The sequence below is a fragment of the Oncorhynchus nerka genome, linkage group LG10, assembly GCF_034236695.1.
Source record: "Oncorhynchus nerka isolate Pitt River linkage group LG10, Oner_Uvic_2.0, whole genome shotgun sequence".
NCBI lineage: Eukaryota > Metazoa > Chordata > Actinopteri > Salmoniformes > Salmonidae > Oncorhynchus > Oncorhynchus nerka.
In genome coordinates, this window is record NC_088405.1 from 63,318,417 (window position 1) to 63,343,608 (window position 25,192).

At 42.2% G+C, this 25,192-nt stretch overlaps 3 protein-coding genes and 2 long non-coding RNA genes across 9 annotated transcripts in view; 2 read left to right on the plus strand and 3 right to left on the minus strand.

Moving 5' to 3' along the window:
- Nucleotides 1-426: 426 nt before the first annotated feature.
- On the minus strand, nt 427-9,664 carry LOC115135799 (protein FAM76B). 4 transcript variants are annotated; one of them, XM_029670889.2, is made up of 10 exons: nt 9,101-9,664; nt 8,098-8,162; nt 7,917-7,971; nt 7,667-7,822; nt 7,382-7,563; nt 7,107-7,157; nt 6,876-6,953; nt 6,480-6,612; nt 5,124-5,225; nt 427-2,163 (listed from the first exon to the last, which is right to left on the minus strand). In XM_029670889.2, exons 1-10 carry the CDS (start codon nt 9,185-9,187, stop codon nt 2,074-2,076), a joined length of 999 nt encoding a protein of 332 aa, XP_029526749.1. In that variant the 5' UTR covers nt 9,188-9,664; the 3' UTR covers nt 427-2,073. The 4 variants fall into 4 exon arrangements, with proteins under 4 accessions (XP_029526749.1, XP_029526748.1, XP_064879739.1 ...); XM_029670888.2 differs by having other exon boundaries at nt 6,480-6,615; XM_065023667.1 differs by having other exon boundaries at nt 6,480-6,615; nt 6,852-6,953.
- Nucleotides 7,507-10,898, plus strand: LOC135573775 (uncharacterized). The gene is made up of 2 exons (XR_010464902.1): nt 7,507-7,595; nt 9,533-10,898. It is a non-coding gene; the product is annotated as an uncharacterized LOC135573775 (long non-coding RNA).
- Nucleotides 10,137-18,426, minus strand: LOC115135798 (myotubularin-related protein 2). Of its 2 annotated transcripts, XM_029670884.2 has the most exons (16): nt 18,191-18,426; nt 17,573-17,678; nt 17,434-17,457; nt 17,243-17,306; nt 17,060-17,154; nt 16,871-16,975; nt 16,560-16,664; nt 16,376-16,459; nt 16,146-16,295; nt 15,809-15,997; nt 15,406-15,591; nt 15,124-15,330; nt 14,756-14,848; nt 14,469-14,582; nt 14,082-14,258; nt 10,137-12,069 (listed from the first exon to the last, which is right to left on the minus strand). In XM_029670884.2, the coding sequence occupies exons 1-16, from the start codon at nt 18,268-18,270 to the stop codon at nt 11,908-11,910; spliced, it is 1,941 nt and encodes a 646-aa protein (XP_029526744.1). In that variant the 5' UTR covers nt 18,271-18,426; the 3' UTR covers nt 10,137-11,907. The 2 variants fall into 2 exon arrangements, with proteins under 2 accessions (XP_029526744.1, XP_029526745.1); XM_029670885.2 differs by lacking the exon at nt 16,376-16,459.
- Nucleotides 18,427-19,555: 1,129 nt separating this feature from the next.
- Nucleotides 19,556-25,192, minus strand: part of LOC115135797 (cGMP-dependent 3',5'-cyclic phosphodiesterase-like) — a 51,173-nt gene continuing 45,536 nt past the window's right edge. The window contains exons 23-29 of the mRNA XM_029670883.2: nt 21,588-21,635; nt 21,352-21,426; nt 21,161-21,260; nt 20,550-20,662; nt 20,106-20,144; nt 19,877-19,983; nt 19,556-19,712 (exon numbers count right to left, since the gene is read on the minus strand). Of these exons, the coding sequence (XP_029526743.1) occupies nt 19,556-19,712; nt 19,877-19,983; nt 20,106-20,144; nt 20,550-20,662; nt 21,161-21,260; nt 21,352-21,426; nt 21,588-21,635 (639 nt within the window). The remainder of the gene's footprint in view (nt 19,713-19,876; nt 19,984-20,105; nt 20,145-20,549; nt 20,663-21,160; nt 21,261-21,351; nt 21,427-21,587; nt 21,636-25,192) is intronic.
- LOC115135800 (uncharacterized) lies at nt 21,166-21,949 on the plus strand. The gene is made up of 3 exons (XR_003864531.2): nt 21,166-21,254; nt 21,362-21,452; nt 21,594-21,949. It is a non-coding gene; the product is annotated as an uncharacterized LOC115135800 (long non-coding RNA).

The following is a 25,192-nucleotide window of genomic DNA, read 5'->3' on the forward strand; positions in this document are numbered from 1 at the left end:
TGATTTCAGTTTGAATGTGATATGGGGGTTAGAGGCATGTTTATTCTGACATTCTAAAGAAAACATTGCCATGTTGATCTGACCCTTGCTGTTGAAATACCAGTGTCTGACGCTCGGCTGTCGCAGATGCACGTCCCCCGACATTTATCTACTCAGGTGCTTCATTCTTACCACTCAAACGAGCCCTTTGAGTCAGCGTGTCAGATCTTATAGAGTAAAGCAAATTAACGAGTGCTACCTAGTGGTTAAACATGGAATAGCCGTTGACAAAAAACCCAACTCTGGTGGAAGAGCAAAAAGTACAGGCAAAATCCAGGCTAGAATGGTGTTTGTGTGGGTTTGACACTATTATAAAGGATTGCTTACAAAGGCCCAATAGTAAAGAGCCACTCCTTGAGATAATGGTAGTAAAATAAAAACACTACGTATGTTTAACCAGATTTAATATTTTTGAAACATTGGGTTTGGAAAAAGTACAAAAGTGATCAGTACGCCACAGTATGAAACCAGCTCAGTTTGGTGCAGAGCTGAAATGGTACGTTCCTTTAAAAAGCGTATTCTACAGATGTATTTATATAATTAACCAGCCTTACCTGACACACACACACACTCACTAAAACCGATACAAGTTACACATTTTAAATACATAGGCTGATCCCTGTAATACCTTTACACGTATAAAAAGAAACTTTTTTTTTAAAGGCTGAAAAAGTACATTACAGCAGGGGTTCTCAACTTTTTGGGGCCGGGGACTCTTGTCATACCAAATTCATCAGGGACCCCCTCTTAACCAGAACACAACTCGAGTGAGAAGAAGTAGCATACAAGCTAATACCCTACAAGCTAATGTCCTGCAATTCTACACATTTTTCTACGAGGCAGAGAGAACTTTAATTACAGTGCATTCATGTTCTGCATTTTCTTGGGTGAGAGGGGGACAAGTAATGAGTTGAAAAATAGATAACTGGTGGAGTACTGTGGATACCAATATCCCTGTGAGCCTCCCAGGGCCATTCTGCCCAAAGTTAAGAACAAACCGTAGATGAATAATATTAAATTGAATTATACCCTCTAAACTTAATCCACGGATCCCTTCAACACACCTAATTTAATAATTCATCTGTTAGTAATATTCATGATTTTCTTTTAAAATTTAAAACAAAAACTGTTATTTTGAGATCTGGCCGCAGACCTCCTGCATTACCTCCCCAGGGGCCCGTGAAACCCAATTTGAGAAACCCTACATTATAGTACAGGAGACCACAATGCTAACTTGTATGTCAGTAAGTCATGCAGTATTACAAATCGTTCCACTACAGAAAAACAGCAAAGCACTACAGCTGTCACCGTGAGAAAGAGGGCAGCCGGGAAGTGTCTCTACAAAACAAAGTTTAAAAATCTCTCATAGAGTTGATGGTTTTTGGACTTTAACGTCTAGAGGTCTCTGCTACTGGCCAGCAATGCTGTTGTCAGTGACCCTTGTGACATTTGCATACATAGTAAGTTGAGAAGGGTCTCCAATAAGGAGGAGTTTCTCTTCCATAATTACGTCCATTTAGAAAAATATAATTAATATGTTACGAGAAAGTTGCTGTTGAAGAAAAAACATTTCCCAAACCTGGGCAATGCTGAGTATGTGGTGAGAAAAAGACCAAAAGCTACAAAATGTAATTGAATAAATAAGATTGCATGACATCCGTAAAAAATCAAGTGGGATCTGTGATGTTGACAGAATCGTATCCACCTTGCGCAAAACATGCTGCTGGACCCTGGCAGTGTTAACGAGGCTCTCTCCTCATCCACAGTCACATCATCTCCAGTGGCAGAGTAAAACTTAGGGTTAGAACATTTAAAACATGTTGAAATTGAGGATGTGTCCTTATGCCTTCATGCCAACATGAAAGAGGATTTCCATGTATAGCATGGTCACCTGTTTTCCAACGAATAACATAACTGAAAAGATCAAAATGATTGAGAAAACACAGGAAGGAGGGAGGGAAAGGTAGAATGGCATCAGGCTTTCACAGTGTTAAAACAATGAAGCCACTGAGCCGTGGTTGGGTGGGCTTGTCGTTACGGTAACAGCAGTGAACTCCCTGTCCTGTCAAACTTCTTGCCCTTTGAGAGGGCGGCCACTTGTTTCAGCAGCTCCCGGTTTTTGGCCTGTAGTAAAAGAAAAGTGAGTATGTGACCATCTATGCTTAATGAAAGCCTTTACCACAACCTAGGAGCGTTTGATTATAGTGCCTTCAGAAAGTATTCACACCCCTCGACTTTCTCCACATTTTTGTTGTGTTACAGCCTGAATTTTAAAAAAGGGATTAAATTGAGTCTTTAGTCAAAAAGTATTCAACCCTTTAGCTATGGCAAAATGTGCTTAACAAGTCACATGGGCTCACTGTGTGCAACATGCGTTTCACATTGTTATTAAATGACTACTACTCTCTGTTCCCCACCAGAGCATGTGAGGGGAGTTGAGCGGTTGGAAATCCCACTCATTGAGTGGTGCACCACGCCGGTGCTCCAGGTCTTTCCCTAAAAACCATGCCACGCTCACAGAAAAACAAACTGCCGCTCCAAATTCCCTCCATTCAAATCACAATTTAACCAACACCCATCTATTTTTGTGACCGCCTAGACCTACCAATTGGTTTGTAAGTATTGCAACCAAACCATGTGGATTTTAATGAAAAGTATTTGAATAAACATGAAAAGAAGCTAACATTTCAAATAGACTAAATGTCATATTAAAACAGCATATACACACTAAATAGGCCAGTAGCCAGACAGGGAGCCTAAGAAGGAACTAAAATGAATTTTTAAAAGACATTATTTCAAGGCTATAGCCTACAAAAAAATACATTGTGAAGCATTTGCGAGTGCGACATAATAGGCTGGTAGGGACAAACATTTTGTTGTATTAAATAATGAATCTATAAATTGTGCATATAGGCTGTGACTTACTTAGAATGAAATACAATTTTTACGTATTAAAAACGAGTTACGCCAGTCTATGGCTTCAGGCTCATGTGATGATGACTGGTGAGCAGGCCAGCAGCTGAGAATATCCTCTCCACACTTGCAGAGCCACTGGGGATGCTAAACACCCCTTTGGCCACTCTTGCCAGGCTGAATACAAAGTTATGTTTGGGGCAAATCCATTTTTATTTATTTACATTTTCTATTGAACCTTGATTTAACTAGGCAAGTCAGTTAAGGACAAATTGTTAAGGCTACCCTGGGGCGGCAGAGTATTGGACTAGTAGCCGGAAGGTTGCAAGTTCAAACCCCTGAGCTGACAAGGTTCAAATCTATCGTTCTGCCCACTGTTCCTAGGCCGTCATTGAAAATAAGAATTTGTTCTTAACTGACTTGCCTAGTTAAATAAAAAGGTCAAATATATATATTTTTTACAATGACTGCATACTCCGGCAAAACCTGGACGAAGCTGGGCCCAATCGTGCACCACCCTATGGGACTCCCAATCACAGCCGGATGTGATACAGCCTGGTTTCGAAACTAGGGACTGTAGGGACGCCTCGTACTGAGATGCAGTGCCTTAGACCACTGCACCACTCGGGATAGCGCCATAGTATTATTGGAGACCTGATACCTATATTTATGTCTATTTTTTTGTGCGGAACATTTAGAATGAAAAGTTAAGATTGTAAATGTGGTGGGTGGTAGAATGGGTGGGAGGGGCTACAATCAAATGTGATCAACTTTCCCAATGTTTCCTCTCTGTCTAGCCTATGGGAAAGTGTTTGTCAGAAAGAACAGTGGTCACGATGAAGGGAAGCTGTATGCCATGAAGGTGAGTCTATCGTCTTTGACATTGTCTGAATATAACACATTACGGAGTACCACTCATATTTTTAAGCATAGTGGTGGCTGGATCATGTTATAGGTATCCTTGTAATCGTTAAGGACGGGGGAGTTTCAGGAAAATATTTTTACAGAATGGAGGTAAGCACAGGAAAAATCCTAGAGGAAAACCTGGTTTAGTCTGCTTTCCACCAGACACTGGGAGATTAATTCACCTTTCAGAAGGACAAAAACCTAAAACACAACGCCAAATTCTACACTGGAGTTTCTTACCCTGAAGACTGATTGGCCGAGTAACAGTTTTGACTTAAATCTGCGGCAAGAACTGAAAATGGTTGTCTAGCAATAATCAACAGCCAATTTAACAGCGCTTGTAGAATATTGAAAATAATGGGCAAATGTTGCACAATCCAGGTCTGCAAAGCTCTTACAGACTTACCCAGATACTCAAAGCTGTACTTGCTGCCAAAGGTGCTTTTACAAAGTATTGACTCAGGGGTATGAATACTTATGTAGAAACATGTTTTCACTTTGTCATTATGGGGTATTGTGTGTAGAAAATATATTTAATCCATTTTGAATTCAGGCTGTAACAACAATGTGGAATAAGGGGTATGAATACTTTCTCAAGGTATGGTTCATCCTACTGTGTCTAACTTGTTAGGAAAGTTGTTTGAATCCCATGTGCTTGAGAAGCAACAGGTATGTTGCAATATGAGGTCCTCCCACGACAACTCAGGAAAGCATGCAGTTTATTAGGCTACAGATGAAATAAGTTATGATGAACTTCACAGGGTGGTGAAAGTGCACGGTGTTGAGCTTCATGCTCCTCTCCAATAAAATGTCAAGAGTCTTACTATTTGACAAATAAAAATGATCTTGCTCTTTTGTCCATAACAAAACATGTGGGCCATACCTGCACTGTATCTGCAAGCTGTTGGCTAGAGTGCACGTGCCAATACCAGAGTGGGCACATTCACTATAAGAGTGCAACATGTTGAGAGAAAACGATCAGTAGAGTTAAAAATGCAATGGATACCCATTTAACTTGTATATTTATTCGGTACATGGGAATTTAACCGCAAAATATATTTTTACGTGCACTACGTCCTCACGCACTGCCTTTTATGACCAACAAGTCAATTTGATGGAAACATCTTGGATGGGAAATTGTGCGTATTACTTTTATGCAGATTTTAGAATATTCACATGAATCTGTAGCCAATTGGATGGAAACCTAGCTAGGGGCCCACAAGATGTCTTGTTTTTTCATGTCTATATGGTAATTTTTACTCTACCTGTTGCTGTTCCATGGCCTCTTTGTGCACCTTCTCCATGTTGTTCATCTTAACCCTCATGTTAGATTCCTGGTACTGGAAGTCTGCCTTGAGTTCTGTGAGCTGGAAGGACAAAAACAAAGAGGGAGACGATCTGGTGAATACAACATGACCAGAAGTCACATTGAACATAGCAAAACGGACAGTTTGTCAAATCAAATCGTGTGTCACATGTGTCGAACACAACAGGTGTAGTAGACCTTACTGTGAAATGCTTACTGACAAACCCTTAATTAGATTTTCTTAACTGCGTTGTTGGTTAAGAAAATATTTACTAAATCAACTAAAGTAACAATAACGAGGCAATATGAAATGGGATACTGAGTCAATGTGCGGGGGTACAGGTTAGTCATGGTCATTTCTACATGTAGGTAGGGGTAAAGTGACTATGCATAGATAATAAACCGTGAGTAACAGCAGTGTAAAAACAATGCAAATAGTCCGAGTGGCCATTTTAATAATTGTTCAGCAGTCTTATGGCTTGGGGGTATAAGCTGTTAAGGAGCCTTTTGGTCCTAGACTTGGCGCTCCAGTACCGCTTGCCGTGCGGTAGCAGAGACAATAGTCTATGACTTGGGTGGCTGGAGTCTGACAATTTTGAGGCCTTCCTCTGACACCGCCTAGTATATAGGTCCTGGATGGCAGGAAGCTTGGCCCCAGCGATGTACTGGGCCATACGCACTACCCTCTGTAGCACCTTATGGTCAAATGCAGAACAGTTGCCAACCAGGTAGTGATGCAACGGGTCAAGATGCTCTCGATGGTGCAGCTGTAGAACTTTTTGAGGACCCATGCCAAATCTTTTCTCCTGAGGGGGAATAGGCTTTGTCATGCCCTCTTCACAACTCTTGGTACAATGATAGTTTGTTGGTGATGTGGAGACCAAGGAGCTTGAAGCTCTCGACCCACTCCACTACAGCCCTGTTGATGCGAATGGGGGCGTGTTCAGCCCTCCTTTTCCTGTAGTCCACGATTGGCTCCTTTGTCTTGCTCACATTGAGGGAGAGGTTGTTGTCCTGGCACCATACTGCCTGGTCTTAGACCTCCTTCCTATAGGCTGTCTCATTGTCAGTGATCAGGCCTACCACCGTTGTGTCGTCAGCAAACTTAATGATGTTGGAGTCATGCTTGGCCACGTAGTCGTGGGTGAAAGAGGAAGTACAGGAGGGGACTAAGCACGCACCTCTGAGGGTTCCCCGTGTTGAGGAACAGCGTGGCAGATGTGTTGTTGCCTACCATTACCACCTGGGAGCAGCCCGTCTCAGCAGTGGTCGTTTAGGGGCATGAATTACTGTGACGATACAATTAGGTGTGTACCTTTCGGTCCTTCTCCAGTATTGTCTGATCCCTCTGTTGAAGCATTCTCTTTAATGACATCACTTCCTCTTTCAGCTGGCTGATCAGAATAAAGTTGTCCGTTCCTCCAGAATCCATAGATTGGGTAATGGAACTACTGATGGGAGAGAGGACAGAGAGCAGGAAAGAAAAGTTGTCAGAAAAAGGAAAGTACCTTAACTCAGATCTTTCACACTGACCCACTTTGTACCATTACCTGCTCCAACACACCTTGATGGCATCTATCACAGAGATGTGTGTTAGAACAATGGAGGTCAAAAAAGTGTCAGTAGGAACCTACTGGATGTTTTCCATGTTTACTTCAAAAGTTAGAGCTGGCTTGTAACTCCTTACATGTGATTGAAACTCCTCTCGTACCTGTCCCCGTTGGATGGCTTCACATCCAGTTTTGGCTTCTTCTTTGGGGTCTCCTTCTGGATCGAAGACGATTTATGGCTGAGGGGAGAACCAACACACAACTTTAGCCACTGAGGCTCTCCATCAGACCTGTAAAGTGTCCCAGAGTATACCATAGTTCAACTAAGTTGTATAACCAGGCAAAAAGACTTGTCATAACAGTCAATCAAGACGGGAGGGGGTACGTCTTACCTCTGCTTCCACAGTCCCTGCTCCTGCTCTGGACTTAGGCTCCCACTGAGTCTACAAAAATACAAAGAACAAACACCAAGGTTTTTTCAACATGTTCCTTCAAATATCTGACACATGCATCATTACTCAGAGACCACAACATCCTTCCAAAAAGTGCTCGTTCAGCACAATAGATGTACAGTATTGTGACAGAGTAGAGACCTGCAGAAGACCCGCATCACAGAGGAAGTAATGGCCTAACAGTTAGAGGATAGGGCTGTGGCACCATGGCCTACTTATGTGAGCTGCTGTGTCTGTGCTGCTGGTGGTGTTGATGATGCTGCCTGGAGTGGTGGTCCTTCTCATTGAGCGAGGAGTTGGAGTGGGAGGAGCTGAAACCTTTCCTTTGCTCCTTGGTCTTCTGCAGCACACGGCGGTAGGACAGAGTGCATAGCCAGCACAGCAGCTTCCCATCCACCTGAAAACACACACACAGGACAGTGGAAAATGGTAAATACGCAATCTCATGAGTGCTGGACAAAATGTGTTAGGGTATCAATGCAGCGGGTGTGTGTGCCTACCTTCCTCCTACCCTCTTCCTTGCGGTCAAATGCACACTGTTGTTTGCACTGCTCACAGGTCTGTGGAGGGCCATACTTCTTCTCTGAGTTAGTGCAACGCTGACACTTTGTTCCAATGAAAGCAGCAATGATGTTACAATACTGGCAGGGTTTAGGCTGAGTGGGGAACAGAAGATTTGGCAAACATAACCATAACGAAGTCAATACATGTTGTAAAATAACAGAGGCGTCAATTCAAGTCAAAACTTACCGTCCCAAACTGCTTTACATTCTGGGCACATTTCTTGCAAATTGTGTTTGTTTTGCTGGAATAGAGAACGTGAAAAAGAAATCGCATCAACATCCTGGAACCAATGCTATCACTATATTACATGGTGATGCCTTTGGAATAACAATACCATACACAGTAAAGGTGATGGAGCAAAACTCGCCTCTCCTGCTGAAACTCTGATCTGCAGTATGTACACTTGACGATGGGATGAGCGATGCGACACTCCTGTTGACACAAGAAACAAAGCAGTTCAAGGCCATTTGCTTAAAAATAAATGCAAACAGATACAATGTAGGACATAACATTTTAAGAATTCACTCAAATCTAAATCAGAGAGTTTGGTTTGTCCCAAATGTCAAAACCCCTTTGTATGGCGTTATTTAGTGTTATGCATTTGTTTACAATAATTAACCATGCATGGAATAGTGTTCTTACATTTTATTCAGACACAGGTTTTCAAGCCTTCTGCCCAGTATGTGTGTGTGGTATGCTTATTATGGCAATGTGAAATATGCATTTCCAACGCATCCGCATGAATACAAAAATGGGATAATTTGTCACAAATTTCAACTTGATTTTTGACATTTGCATGAAGAATTTATGTGGAACATAACCTACACTACTGGGCGAAGAGGGATGCTACACTGTGCCTCCTAGAATTCAATTTCGTAGCTACCGGTAGGTTAAAGACAATGACGCTGTGGCTACATCGATGATAAATCCAATTTGTATTATTTGTAAAGGGCATGAAGTGTAAACAAATGCTAAATGAACAGGTCATGGGAGACGTAATGTGAAAAGATCTAGCTAGCTAGTTAACCAATGTTCATCTGACGTTATTTTGTCTGCTACATCCAGCAGACTGCATGAATAGAAAAAAACATTTCGCGAATAAATTATATCGTCCTGCGTGTGACATTATCTAACAAGGTAGCCATTTGCGTCCCAGACAGGCTGCAAGGATAATAGTTTGTTGTTACATAATCTATCAAAGCCATCGCTTGCGATAAGTGCTGAATGTGGCCAGAGACCTTATAATTAAACATCCAGGGAGCAGTCGAAATGCATATGAGCCTGTAGCAGTTGCTTTGTAATCTATTCATATTGCAAAATGTGGTGCTAGTTAACTAGCTAGCTATCACCCAAACACTTCCAGTCCAAACCTTGCACAGTTGCTGTCCCTGCGACAGTTCTTCGAAAGGATACCGCTGGTTACACTTCGTACACGCGTACAGGGCCGATGTTGCCATTTTCACCAAGATCAAGAAAAAGTCAAAGATAAAAACAAATAGAGTGAAATAGCTAGTCACCCAGACAATGTGTTGTCAAACAATTTCCTTGGTAACTAACGTTAGCTAACTAAGCCTGCAGCTAGCCAATAATAGCTATGCTAATGCTAAATAAACAGCTAAATATTCTTAAATATATATCATCTCTCTCCGTTGGCTAACTAACATAAGTTACTTGACATAGTTAGTCAAAAATACTGATCTAGCATCCGCAAAATGTATAAACAAGAGTAAAATGTAAATAGTTTTTTCGCTGTTCTTAGCTAGCCATTCCTATTTTCCCTTTCTCTTTTTTTGTATCCGCAGCGTCGTCATTCAAACCGGATGCGGCCAACGACAGAAGAAAGAAAGAGAAGCCAATCATGACACATCATTAGTGCGCGGGACTTTGTATTTTGAAACACAGAAGCCAATCACAGTGCAAAACAACACAGCGATTAAGTTCCATTAAGCTGCCTCAATTTGTATCACTGTGATAAGAGGAATATGGAAACAAAGTAACTAGAATGTACATATGCTGTATTACTGTTAGATCTTTTAATTCTAAAAGCTAGCTGCTACATGTAATTAAATGTCACTGTCAGGTGGCTGGGGATAAAAGAGAACAATATATTCATACCGTTGTGTACATTGTCAGAGTCATTCTGAAAATATTAGGCAATGCAATGGTACTATGAATTCTGTTGAAGATTGTGTTCACAACACACATTTAATTTGTGGTGGTCTTTTATTTATCATTAAATTAAGTCAACAGCAACCGGGGTCAATCCTGGATCAAAGAGCAAAGTAAATCCAGGCTGGATAAACTGCTGATGTGCTGGGCCATATGCTGTGGTTCACAGGCAATATAAAGTACTTTGTCATGTTGTGTCTACCTACCTACTAACAATATATTGGTGATCATAATATATAAGGACAAGAAATAGTTTTATTTCCAATTTTGCAAATTAACATTTAAACAAAAACAAATAAATTATCAAAATATTGCGGTCAAACGTGTATTGTTGACAGGCATGGGTTTACAGTCCATGGTAGTCAGCTTGTTCTAAGTTAATGGCCCACAATTAAATTGACCATAACATTCTTACCAAATTAATTATTCTACTAACACATAAATATTAGTTAAACAGTTAATGATTTATATTGATTAAGGATGTGCCCTTGCGAGGCCATGAAAAAAGCCACTTCATCATTGCGCTAGTGGGGAATGAGCCTCACTACTTTTCCTCTGGTTAGTAATCAGATCACTGTTCAAAGACAACATCCTGTTGTGACTATTTATTTTAAACAACAGTGCAAAGCTCTACATCACTGTGCCTGTGAGATGCATGTTGTTGGCGATTCTTAACATTTTCCATGGAGGAATGGTTAGTGCCATCTGTGGCATTCAGTTTCTAGTTTCTGTAGAATGTGTTATTCGATACATATGCAGCATTTATTAACAACCTGTGGGTATGACCTTTCAACTAAACCATGTCATGCACATTGTCAATTTTACTGATCTGTTTTGGGTAAACAGTCCGCATCGTGACGTACATCATCATCATCACCAAAGCCCTCAAGTTATCACCTAATTATAACTGAGACTCAGAGCTCAGTATTAACCTAAAAGTCTATGGTATAAACTGTACACACAACCTAGGCTAAGAGAATGGAAATAATATGTAGTTAACTTGCTAGTAAAAAAAAAATCAACATACTGATCAGATGGAATGTCATACATAACTATACACCCACATTCATTCATACCTATTTGGTCAAAATGTGTCCATCCAGTAACTATTTTCTCAGCTTCAAAACCATTTGCAGACATTTCTGACCTCAAAACCTATTTGGAATATGTCAAGTAGAAATAAACAGAAAATAGCTTAAATAGCATGTCTTTTTTCTTTTTCAATTCTCCACCTCGCTTTCACAACGAAGACATTCATTGAGCATATTAGCTACTTGTTTTATCCTATTAATAATTTAGTGTACTTATTACTTTAGAATAAACTAATGCATTAATACTGGATGTAGTTAAGCCGATATGCAATAGCATACTTGTGAGGGATTATTTGATGATCATTATATGTTACAGTACTCTTGACCCTGGTAGCAGAGGTCAGTGAAGTAAAGTATGGCTATAGTGAGGTGGTCTCAGAGATAAATAGAGGACTCATTTATATATGTGCCATTATAGCATGTGTGACAGCATGGGCAGTGCCATTGAGGCTACAACCCATAGGAATCCCCACCCTTTTGAAAACGTTGACTACTTTAAAATGGCAGAAGCATGGTGGAAGCCCTTAATGATGCTGCCCATGCTAAACAGCCTTTTGGCCACTAGAGGCCTCTGTTATTGTCTATGGGTGGTCTGAAACAGAGGCAGCACGTCTTTTTGATGCATAGACAACATAGGGTTCTGACCATAGACATATACATTCATATTCTTATTCTATTTCTATGGGTCTGACCCTGTACGAACTCAGCTGTTGGAGTAGCAGTGAGATGGAACATCCAAAGGCCAATACATGGTTTCTACAGACACTTGGTGGTTGCGTTGCTTTCTACAGGAGTGTGTCATGTTAAGCAGGAATGTGTGACACAGCAAGTCCCCTGCAGTGCAGTCTATTAGTTATGGGCATGGCACCTTATCGTTGTGAGGCCTCAGTCCTTAGCCTTACTCTATAAGCCCCCTGTCAAACAAAGGTCTGAACGGGAGTGATGGAGCGGGTGGGCGAGCCAGCCCTCTCAGTGGAGGAGGCAGAACGATTGGTCACGTCTCGCTGTAGCTCCTCCACCCTCTTCTGAAGCTCCGCCCGCTTGGCCAGCAGCTCCTTGTAGCGCTGGTGAACAGGCTCCTGGGAAGAAGGTACACAAACAGTAGTGGTCAACACTAGAACATAACTATGCTAAAACAAGCATATAAACTGCCATTTTGTAAATGCCGGATCTTTATGGCAAATCAAATCAAATTTGTATTGTTCCATAATGTCCAATACTAGTGTCCAAGCTGCATTTGCTATCACTTTCAGCTCACGTGCCCAAAAACTGACTGCTGGTCCAAGATAACTTGCATGAAAACTTCCAAAAGATATATTCCAGGTCGAATAAACTGGTCAAACTAAGTACAGAATCAATCTTCAGGATGTTATAATCATATATATCCAATAACGTTCCAACCGGATCATTCGTTTTCATCTGGGGCTGATTGGAACAGCCGTAGCACTCACAGAGAAATGCGCCACAGCAAAATGGCATTCTGTTGCGACACCGACTATTTTCCCTCCCATTAGGTCAAAGTTCACAGCAAATGCTCTATTACACTTTCTACTGAATGAGGACATCTAGTGGAAGGCGTAGGAAGTGTTTCCAGATCCATAACTTGTTGGGAAGGGAGGGGGCGATGACGTCAAAGTTGCCCCAACTTTCAGAATTTCAAAACTTGTTTGGAAGATTGCCTGCCCTATGAGTTCTGTTATACTCACAGACATAATTCAAACAGTTTCAGAAACTTCAGAGTGTTTTCTATCCAATAGTAATAATAATATGCATATATTAGCAATCTAGGACAGAGTTTGATGCCATTCACTATGGGCACGCAATTCATCCAAAGTGAAAATACTGCCCCCTATCCACAACAAGTTAACACGTTTAGAAGTTTGCAGTAAAGGAGAGTCCGCAGGTTTTGGTAGCGGGCCATGTCAGTGGCACTGTATTGTCTTCAAAGCGAGCAAAGAAGTTTAGTCTGTCTGGGAGCAAGACGTCCTGGTCCGAGACAGGGCTGGTTTTCTTTTTGTAATCCGTGATTGACTGTAGACCCTGCCACATACCTCTTGTGTCTGAGCCGTTGAATTGCGACTCTACTTTGTCTCTATACTGACTTGTTTGATTGCCTTGCTGAGGAAATAGCTACACTGTTTGTATTCAGTAATGTTTCCGGTCAACTTGCCCTGGTTAAAAGCAGTGTTTCACGCTTTCAGTTTCGCACGAATGCTTCCATCAATCCACAGTTTCTGGTTTGGGATATTATTATTTTATTTTTTTACCCCTTTTTCTCCCCAATTTCGTGGTATCCAATTGTTAGAAGCTACTATCTTGTCTCATCGCTACAACGCCCGTACGGGCTCGGGAGAGACAAAGATTGAAAGTCATGCGTCCTCCGATACACTACCCAACCAAGCCGACACTGCTTCTAACACAGCGCACATCCAACCCGGAAGCCAACCGCACCAATGTGTCGGAGGAAACACTGTGCACCTGGCAACCTTGGTTAGCGTGCACTGCGCCGGCCCGACCACAGGAGTCGCTGGTGCGCGATGAGACAAGGATATCCCTACCGGCCAAACCCTCCCTAACCCGGACGACGCTAGGCCAATTGTGCGTCGCCCCACGGACCTCCCGGTCGCGGCCTGTTACGACAGAGCCTGGGCGCAAGCCCAGAGTCTCTGGTGGCACAGCTGGCGCTGCAGTACAGAGCCCTTAACCCCTGCGCCACCCGGGAGGCCCGGTTTGGGAATGTTTTAATAGTTGCTGTGGGTATGACATCGCCGATGCACTTGCTAATAAACTTGCTCACCGAATCAGCGTATTCATCAATGTTGTTGTTTGACGCAATGCGGAACAAATCCCAATCCACGTGATCGAAGCAATCTTGAAGCATGGAATCAGATTGTCAGATTGGTCGGACCAGCGTTCAACAGACCTGAGCGCAGACCTGAAATCGGGCCAGTGCTGTAGGAGGTATTGCGTGTGACTAACATACTAACGGGCAGAGAGAGATCCATAATCCCCTCAATTTCATTCAGAGGGACAGTATTACTACTATCAACATCATTACTACTACTATGAAAGTGAGGTAGTTTGCCCAGACCTGTGGCCTCATGCGAGGGTTCCAGCGGATGTAGTATCCCACCCAGAGCTCCAGGTGGCGCATGCTGACCACTGGGAACAGCACATGGTTGGAATAGTTGACATAAAGAGGGTTGGTGAACTCCTCTAGCTGGCTGTTGATGTAGGCCCACAGAGAAACTGTCTTCTTAGGCAGCTCCTACAGAACAATTAGATGTATGAGATGTTGCATTTAACATTAGCAAATAAAACATATCCATTAGCATATTCCTATTAGCACTGTTATGACAACTGTGTATGAAATGTCATCCATGAGAGACAGTCAAATAAACATTGAGTTTAGTTTCAGGTTTTCTGAATTGCACTCCATCCAAGTGGTGTTTAAACCTAACATAGTCTGTACTCTCACCTCCTTCACCCTTTGCTGTTCACTGTTACACATGAATGTCCCAAACAGGCAGCTGTACATGTGGTCCAGGATGGTGACCAGGAAGTACTCGTTGAACTCAAAGGCTGCAGGAAACTAGACAGGAACAGTTCAATTATAATCCATATACGATCAGGAGAATCCGGAGGGATTATGTACATCAGTAAATCATCCCATGTGTAATGTGTACTTTATTACTAAGCCTGGAATTTTTTCTGCTCAGGTCACATGACTACCCATCAACACCCCCTACCAGTGATGTCCCTCACCTGTCGGGTAATCTGCCACACACAGTCAATGAACTGCAGGAAGACAGGCGAGCGGTCTGCGTCTGTGTGGTTCTTATCCCCATGACCGATCCTCTGGAAGGAGAATGGGGAAGGAGGGAGAAGAACAGAAAGTCAAGTGACCGTAATGGCTGAACAAAACACAAGAAGGGTAAAGCTGTGCCATGGCGATGGTTGACCCATGTGAGTCAGGAAATGAGGAAATTTCAAACCATTTTAACTTCTCTTACCACATTAGAATGTCCCAAGCATTTCCAAAACGTAACTGAATAATCAAGAGAATGTGTCCCAAGTGTTTTAGCTTGGTATAAGGAACACTACACAGTGAGAGGGAGTAAAGGCTTATTTACTAGCTGGAAGCGGTGGCCAAAGCTCAGCCACTCTTTCTCCAGCAGCACCTGGAAGCCACGGATTGTGCGGTAGTGTCCGTCCAGCATCAGCATGGCCAGGGAGGTGAGCTGGGCAGTACGGTCCCATCCATCACTGCAGTGAACCACCACTGAAGTCTTCCCAGACTCCACCTTGTCTGCAATACGCAGCGCCCCAGCCAGGATCAGCTACACAGGGAACAGACAGACAGGTTCAACAAATAATCTCAACCTTGATTTTTTTTCTCTCCCTTCTGTCCTCACCTTGATGTGCTCCAGCCAATGAGTGGACTCGAGGTTGGAGAGCCAATGGGACTCCTCGATGTTGGGATAGACCACCTCCTTCAGCTTGCGCAGTGACTCTCTCATCACATGGATGTTGTGGATGTCCAAGAACACCAGCTCTGCATTCTGATAGGCATCCTCACTCTCATAGCCACCCCCTTTCATCTGAGGAGAACGCAGGGAATGTAGTCATCATCTCTTGGAATTGAATATACTCTGAATAGTTTTCATACTTACAGAATGTAATTATCTGTGAGAGGAGATCAAAATCAAATCCAAAGAAAACAACACTATGGGTTGAGCATTGAACTGTATAGGCACTGTGTGTGGGAAATGCACTTTGACGCAAAATAAAACATGATTATTATTACTAACTACATACCTTGTTGGCGGCAGCATTGACGCTAGGCCTGGCATCGAAGATGAAGAGCTTGTGGGACTGAGCGTTGGCATCCATGATGGCCTGGAGGTACTTCTCATCGTCTTTGCTACGCTTGCCGTTGACCCCGACCATGGGCTGACTACAGCGGGTCACTGTGGCCTGGCTCTCTGGGTGAATCCATGACAGCACCTGCAGAGCCACAGCAGAGGCATTGGCACGGACAGTAACACAAGACCGCAGGTACAACATCAGCGTGGTACTACATCAGCGTACTACTACAGAGGTACCGCAGACAGTTAAAGAGTGGGGACAGTGTGAAGTGTAAATGCTAACTCACAGGTATCCTGCCCTTGGCTCTGAAGGCAGCCACTCTCTTCAACTCCTCATCTGGTATGTTGACAGGCACCACCAGGTTTGATGGGTAAGTGTCACACACTTCGTAGTGATCATTCACTTTAGTTATCCTCCAGCTCTCGTTGGGTATTCCCTACACACACACATACGAGTATAAAAACATTTTAAAACAATTTATACCTAAAGCCCAGATTTTTGAAATCTTCCAAATACCTGTCTTTTGTATTCCGCTTGAGCATCATACACTTTCCAGCCATTTTCAGGATAGACCTGCCCATACTCAAAGGCAAAGATTGGCTGTGGATGACAGAGGGAAAAACATAGTCGGTCCGTTGGCCCTGGGCCTTTATAGTACACAGTAGCAGACCATGGGCAACAGACCTAGTGACTCACTCACCAAACCATTGGAAACAGGAAAGGCAAATTTCATCAGGATCTCAAAAATTGACTTCCTGAGTGAGTCCTCCATCTGCTTGTGTGCAAACCGCAGATTACGGATATCCTGAGGAGACAGAGTGACAGGTCACTGTAACCATTGTCATTTACACTCAGAGAAAGAAGAAGCACTAGAATGCAGTGATTAGAGTCTGAAGTATAAGAAAAATACGAAAAATGCCTGTTCTCTTTGAGAGCAACAAAGAGATGATATATTAGTATAAACAGCAGGTAAGGGATGTTCCAGACATTTTTTTGGTGGTCACTGCTCACCTTGCAGACCAGCCCGTAGGAGACCTCACCACGGCTAGATGCACCTCCTATCTTCTCCACACGGCTCACTACCCCCAGGGGCAAGTCCAGCACAAACGCTGGTTCCTAGGAGACAAAGGAAATAATATGAACACTGATTTGACATCCTGAAGAGTGGAATGGAGACAAATCGAAAGCTGAAAAGCATACCCTGTCCATGCATCTGAAGAACAGTCTATAGTTGGTGACAGTCAATGTCCCCCTCAGTGCACCGATGTAAGGACAGATGTAAGTGACGTCTTTGGCTGTTAGAAAATACAAACAAAAGTTGAAGCAGGTCATTCCATTACACCCAAAATAACCCATAGCTGGGGGGTGGGGGAGATGACCTACCCATGTCTTGCACACTTTCCTTTGGTAGTAACTGTGGTTCTTCTTTGTTTGAATCCCTGAGCACCTGTATATAAAACAATATCCAATGTTTAGGTAAAACATGCAGAGTAGCCAACAGCACAAATCAAGTTGATTGTTTTTACTTAAACACCAACGCAAATCTTTGAGGGAAGAGGGATGGAAGACTATACCTTGGCAGCAGCTTTAGGTCTGCCCTGAAATCATTAGGAGAAAAGAGAGAGGGTTAACCGCAGACATGTTTAAGATGCTATTGCTACATTAGTAGAACTGAATCTATGTAAAGTTACAGGTGAAAAGCCATGTACCAACCCGTAGTTCTGGGGAGAACTCTGTTGAGGTGGACACATTGTCAGAAGACATCGCATAGGGGGTCTTGGCAGCGTGAGTGGACCGGTCAGAACGAGACGTGGACGTACTGTCAACAGAATTGCAGAATACGTGTACTATAGGATAATGACCAGTGAGAAATAATACCATACCAAAATTGCTTGTTCATTTGACATCCGTGTTCGCCAAAGCAGAAACTAAATGGCTGGCACCTAGCCCAGGGGACTGGAGAATAGATCCACTCTGTATGTTACAGACCCTCTCTGATTTCCAGTCCCATGGGCTATTTGTACCCAGACTAGATGGCTGTGGAATCTGACATTATGTCTAGCTAACTAGATAACGTTAGTCGTATAAACTAAGGCTGCTATCTTGGGCCAACTGTTTACCTTCTCGGGCTGCCTGCTATGGCGACTTTTGTAACCCGAATCTCCCAGTAAGGTTTAGCTGATACTTCAACAACTTTCATTGAAATACACTAGTTTAATTCAATATCTTCACTGTCGACAATTTTTCGCCATATTTAGATAGCATGTAGTTAGATAACTATAAAAGCTCCTGTCAATCGACTACACAGGGAGCTAGTTGAACGAGCCCCACCTGGACAATGAATCAACGCTGGCCTGCCTTGACGAGGATTGCTTCGAGCCCAGACTGTCGATGCTTCCACTCTTCTCCATGGTAAATCTTAGTAAAGTTTTCAAATATATGAATTTGAGGCGATTGGGCAGATATCTACATGCAACTGTTTTGATTGCGTCCTTGGTGAAAAGTAAATCCCAGGTACAGACAGGAAGCTGCCATCTTTTCCCAGAGTCCCCAATCCATAATAAACAAGGGAGTGGTGTTTGGAGTTGGGGGTAGCGCCCCCTGCCGCCATTACTGGTTATTACATGTAGCCCAACACTATCTTCATCATTAACAACAGCAACATGCTTCAGATTAGAGATTTTTAAAGATAAATATGTGGAGAGAAGGTGAAGATGTGGATTGAGAAAGGACACGTACTCAATACATTGTGTGAACAATATTTTACTTGTCCACAACTACCAATTAAGAACAAATGTAAATATCCAGTGCATGATGTTAACATGTAGATTCAGAATTCACAGAATTAGGAAATAGGAAAATGCAAACATACATACTGTACAGTACATCAACATAACTGAATATAGCTGTTCCAAAAACAAAAAGCATATAGACCCTATGCCATTTGTAGCTGTCACACATTCAAAAATCAATGTCCAAAGGGTGAGATGATCAGTCCCAGATTTAGACCAAACCCTGAAAACAACGTTTGGGGTTCTACAGGTAATACAGGGAATCCCCAAAGTGGTGGTAACGCCAATTCAACCATTTACATGTTAAGAAAAATCTGTGCGCTATCAACTAGTACATTTATAACAACAAATATACAGTTTTACAGTGTTATGTATTCCAATCACTAACATTGTTATATACACAATATCACAAAGTATATATTATCAATCCAGCAGTTTCTCACATTGAAGGCAACTTAGACAAAGTAAGGCAAGCTTGTAACATTCTGCTTATAATATACATGTTTTGACCTGGTAACACTCAATACCTGCCTGTAAAGATTCACACAAAGTTAAAATATCATTGATAGAAACTCCAGGCAAAGGGGGAAAAAATCATTTGAAAAATGAGATCAAAGCCATCAGTATTGTCTTCTACAATGATGTGCAATCAATCCTTTTCTGCCTCCCCCTGCTATCTGCATTGTGTTGCTCTATACCTGCTGCAATGTGACACATTCTAATGATCATTTAGATTTCTGTATCAGCAACAACACCACACCACAACCTGTAAAATAGGTGTATTTTCAGGGGGAGGTAATACATTACTGATGATGTAGTTGTTAGTTTGTCTTGCTGTGTCCTAGGGCTGGGCCGGAGGGCTACCATTGGTCTCATCGTCCCTTCCCTGCTCTGTCTTTCCGTCCTATCCATTCTGCTCTTCCTGTAGCTGCTCAAACTCTGCATCTAGATAATCCAGAGAATGGTTTCCCGGCTTGTGAGAGACCCTGCCCCACTGTTCTCTATTGCTGGCCACGGTGTCATACAGCTCTGCCGACCTGGGGAACAGGTCCTGGAGGAGTCTGCAGGAGAAGGGAGCAAAGCCGGGAGGAAAGTATAGTCAGACTCAAGCTAAGGAGGGACCACTAATATGCATATACAACACACAACAGTTGTTATTGTCTGAGTTAACAATTACACCACTCATCTCCTAGATATGGGGGTTACAGATCAGTCAGAGGCTCACTTGTAGATGGGCATGGCAATGTGCTCCATGAAGCCTGTCTGTAGCTCTGGGATGTAGGCCTTCTCTCTGTCCATCATCTCACTGGGACGGTTCCCCATAGCCTTCTCCTGCAGCCACAAGCACAGGGACACACACACACGGGAAATTGTAAAGGTTCCTGTACTACATGGACACAGAGAACAATATGATGGATACAATTTTTGGCATTCATAAAAAATTACATACATACCAGATCTCCTTGAGAAAAGAATTCCTTGTAAATGAGTCCCTGTCACAAAAACAAACATGAGTTTCATGTTAGCATACTACATGGAGACCACCTTACTAACAATAATAAAATAGATGTAAATGCAATAAGGAGGAGGGGTGAACACAGTTGGTTTAGCGGCAGCAGGTACCCTCAAGGTTAGAGCATTGGGCCAGTAACCGAAAGGTTGCAGGTTTGAATACCGGAGCCAACAAGGTGAAGAATGTTTTTAATCTGTCGCTGTACCCTTGAGCAAGGCACTTAACCCTAATGACTCCAGGGGTGCAACCCCACTTCCTGCAGGTGTCTCAGGGGGAATTTGAATATCCCCCCAAAAAACATTTCCATTACACACGAGTATAAAAGGACAAATATAAGCACCCCCAAAATTCTTATTAGAGGAGTCAGATCTGAGTGGGTACTTACTGCGATCTTCCAGGTGGTCTTCCAGTCTTTGGTCTGGTCAGAGAGGTCACATGAGGTCATGATCAGGCACAGTAGCAGGTTATGGTGCTGAGGTTCTTTGGTGTTGTAGCCCCCTGGAAGACAAAACAGACAATATGATCTAATTACATTTTTATTTAACAGTGGGTAACCGAAAGGTTGCTAGATCGAATCCCCAAGCTGACAAGGTAAAAATCTGTTGTTCTGCTCCTGAACAAGGCAGTTAACCCACTGTTCCTAGGCCGTCATTGTAAATTAGAATTTGTTCTTAACTGACTTGCCTAGTTAAATAAAGGTAAAATTAAATTGAAAAAAACTAGGCAAGTCTGTTAAGAAAAAAATCTTATTTACAATGACTGCCTACCCTGGCCAAACCCTAACCCGGACCAATTGTGCCCCGCCTTATGGAACTCTCAGTCACGGCCGGCTGTGATACAGCCTGGAATCGACCCAGGGTCTGTAGTAGTAATGCTTTGACCACTGCACCACTCAGGAGCTCTAATAAGAAATGGAAGAGCTGTAGAACTGAAGATCTACCTTCCTACCGCTCACAAGACACTCAGACAGGATGTATGGGCCGGGGGATGACTTACCATCTGCCATTTTCTGTAGATCCTTCAGGATCCGTAGGTGATGAGCCAAGTCTGTGGCCAGGATGATGTCCCTCATCAGGTCAAGCATCCTCTGGTAGTCCTGGCAACCAAAAACACAACACAGAAACAGAGTCAAAATAGTACAAAACCAACTAGAAAAGAGGAATGTTCTTACATTGCTTTTGTCTTACCTTTCTGGAGAACTTCTCAAAGATATTGCAGCCCTGGGTGTTGAGGATGGCGATCGCCTGAGCAAAGTGGTGTCTCTGGAAATGAAAGCCAATAGTCAGTGGTGAGGCTGCAATTACATGTTATATCCACTAGAGGACAGCAAATACCCAGTGCGCAATCAACTCATGTTTTTACCTTTTACCTTTAAATGAAGGACACACATAATACATTTATGTTCATGATACTTTGTGTTTACCTCCAGCACAGATCCCTCAGAACTATACAGGCCAGCCAACACAGATTTCTGGAGAAGAGAAGACAAAACTGATTGTTTTTGTAATGCATGCTTCTGTGGCAGTTTGTGTTTCTCCAGTAAGCTACATTATGTTTATTTGTTGGTCATTGATTCTATGGCTAAATTTAAAGGGAAACTCAGACGCTTTTAACATTTGGGTTGTTATTAAGAAGTATTTATTAATGTCTTACACAGTGTGCAGTATTATGATTTCATGTCTATTGACTGTTTAATGATGAGCAGAATTGGAAATTGTTTGTGAAGTTTTCAAGTAGAATCTCTGAAATGACTAATAAAAGTTTTTATGGACAGTCATTTTCAGCTATCTATATAACTCATCTGCAGTTTTCTGATCATATTGGAACAGCCTGCTTATGCTATATGTTGCTCTGGTTGTCTTCATCCAAAAACCTATAGATATTATATTTATAGTCAGCTTCCTCCAGCAAACTCCCATGACTCCATTTGGCAAGACCACTCCCACCATCACAGATAAAGTTGCAACTCCGGCCATTGCATTCTTTCCAAATAGCCTATATTTTTGTAGTGAATTACTTGTTAACTTCATACTTTTTATTAGTTCTACAGTATTGTATTTGGCTGTTAATGTTGAAAATACTTTAGATGCAGCAAGGTTGGCTAATTTACTTAGCTAACTAGCATTGCTAATGTTAGCATCAAAGATACAGGCTTCAATCATTAGAGACTATGATTCTGTAGTGATTAGCCTGTAAATGTCATGATACATGTTGTTCTAACAGGCCTAAATGTTGTTTGGACTGTTGTTTAAGACAGTCACTAAGATTAAGCTTGGCTGTTATTGTTGCAAACACTTATTATTTTGGGTGTAGCAGTCGAGCTAGCATGCTAGCTAACCATCAGATACAGTAACGTTTTGTTAGCTTTTGTTTGCATCTACATTTGAATGGTTCTTTATTGTAATGCAGGTGCTTGGTGACAATACATAAACATATATTCGGCATGATATGCATGCAAGCATTATAATATGATTACAACACAAAAGTAATGTGAAATGCACTCATAATTTATGACATAAGCTTAAAGCCAATTTATGCTTGATCTGAAAATGTGATCTGGCGGCACCATATGGAGGGTGTGATGCAATTGCGGGGCCTCCGGGAGGTTGCGGGGGCCAAATTGCACCGTACAGCATCACCATGCGCCTCCCAAATTTTGTAACAATTACATGATTGGTTGACAGTAGGTGGGGGCGGTACATCCTGTATAAACACAAATTCACTTCCTGACAACTTCCTTGATAACAAACATGAACTTTGACCAAAGGCTATCAGAACAAGTTCACAAATAAAAAACATGTATGTTACCTCGTGTAAGGAATTTCAAAGACACAGAAATTAGTTTGAAATCCTGGAAAGAGATCGGGGATTTGTGGTAATTTGTCAAATCCGTCACAATTTATGTATAACTGGCCCACAATTTGGTTTCTAAAATCTGATTATATTTGGCTGCTTTCACTGCATAACATTTAGAAGTTGTCCCTTTTCAGGTTTAGAAAAACGAACTCATTCGTATCAGCATACAGAAATCGAAAGTGGTAATTAAAGTAGTTTTTACTCGTAATGCAGTTGATTGATGAGGATGACATCAATGTATTGGGGTTGACAGATTCTGACCCCAACATAGTGTGGAATACACATATAAACAATAGCCTAAATGTAGAATCATTTTGCTGTTAAACAATGAGGAGATTCGTGGGGGGAAACGGTGCAGTCGTTTTACATCATGCTATCTTGGCTGAGCTCCTGTGTCAAGCACGGGGAAACGGACTCCAACATCTCAGAAGAGGTAAGGTCTGGTCTTTTCGTTTAACTAGTGGCTTGTAGCTGGATGGCTATAGAGATTAGCCCTGAATCACTAGGAGTGGTGCAGTGCAGACCAATTTATTGGCTGCGTATGAAGTATGAATGCTTTGACTTCTGCGGAGGCCGCATCTCAGTAAATGCTGTACGGCCACTGCAGATTATGGATTGACCATGCATAGCCTTTTAGTCTGGGTTTGCTAGCCAGCTAAAATAACTGCAGACTGGGCAATGCATTGCATCCTGGGAGGTGAAATGCTCCCTGGAGATTGTAGTATACGGTACGAGGGCAAAACAGAAGCTTAAAAAATGACAAAAACAAGGAATCGTGCAGTATTACTAACAAAAACGATAAAACGTCAAAACGTGTATCACATCTTTCTGTAGCGCATATACACTGTTCAACACATTAAGAACACCTGCTCTTTCCATAACATAGACTGACCAGGTGAACGATATGATTCCGTATTGATGTCACCTGTAAAATACACTTCAATCAGTGTAGATGAAAGGGAGGAAACAGGTTGAAGAAGGATTTGTAAGCCTTGAGACAATTGATGTGTACCATGCAGAGGGTGAATGGGCAAGACAAAATATTTAAGTGCCTTTGAACAGGGTATGGTAGTAGGTGCCAGGCGCACCAGTTTGAGTGTGTCAAGACCTGTAACGCTGCTGGGTTTTTCATGTGTATCAAGAATGGTCCACCACCCGAAGGACATCCAGCCAACTTGACACAACTTTGGGAGGCTTTGAGTCCACATGTGCCAGCATCCCTGTGAAACACTTTCAACACCTTGTATAGTCCATGCCCCGTCAAACTGAGGCAGTTCTGAGGGCAAAAGGGGGTGCAACTCAATATTAGGATGGTGTTCCTAATGTTTTGTACACTCAGTGTACACAGGTACTTACAGCACAATAACTGGTTATAAAGTGGAGGAATTGTCCTTCAAACTGCAAATACATTCTCAATGAAGTAAGAATTATATCACAATAATAATGTTTAAATCAATTTAATATAGGAAAGAGGAGCCAACTGAAGGAGCCAACTAAAAGTGGCAGCGATGATGTTCAAATTAGTCCAAGCTACAAAATAAACCAACAGACCACTTCAAATACAATAACTCTCATTAACGGTTACAGAATTTTGTTTTGACTGTGACATGTTATTGTTTATCTACCTTAGTTGAATGCACTGACTGTAAGTCACTCAGGATAAGCACGTCTGATGAATGAACTAAATGTAAATGTAAATTGTAACAGCATTCTTCCTCCTCTTCTGAGGAGGAATAGCGAGAAGGATCGGAGGACCAATGCGCAGCGTGGTAAGTGTCCATAACGTTTATTTTAAGACATAAACTGAACACTATGAAATACAAAACAATAAATGTGAACATGAACGAAACAGTACCATGTGGCAACAAACACTCACACGGAAACAAACACCCACAAACCAAAAGTGAAACCCAGGCTACCTAAGTATGATTCTCAATCAGAGACAACTAACGGCACCTGCCTCTGATTGAGAACCATACTAGGCTGAACTCAAAACCCCAACATAGAAAAACACACAGAGTGCCCACCCCAACTCACGCCCTGACCATACTAAATAAAGACCAAACAAAGGAAATAAAGGTCAGAACATGACATAAATGTAGAAACAAACAACTCCTGGATATTATTATAATGAGCTCAGTCCCCAAATAAGTACAAATTTGGTCGGTCTGG

Coding starts and splice junctions, on each gene's coding strand:
- LOC115135799 (XM_029670886.2), bottom strand. CDS start 9,187: ATGGCAACATCGGCCCTGTACGCGTGTACGAAGTGTAACCAGCGGTAT. Junction 8,163..9,100: donor AGGGACAGCAACTGTGCAAG/GTTTGGACTGGA, acceptor TTGTGTCAACAG/GAGTGTCGCATCGCTCATCC. Junction 7,972..8,097: donor TCAGAGTTTCAGCAGGAGAG/GCGAGTTTTGCT, acceptor TCTCTATTCCAG/CAAAACAAACACAATTTGCA.
- LOC115135798 (XM_029670884.2), bottom strand. CDS start 18,270: ATGGAGAAGAGTGGAAGCATCGACAGTCTGGGCTCGAAGCAATCCTCG. Junction 14,849..15,123: donor TTGGCCACCGCTTCCAGCTA/GTAAATAAGCCT, acceptor TTCTCCTTCCAG/AGGATCGGTCATGGGGATAA. Junction 14,583..14,755: donor TGTGGCAGATTACCCGACAG/GTGAGGGACATC, acceptor GTTCCTGTCTAG/TTTCCTGCAGCCTTTGAGTT.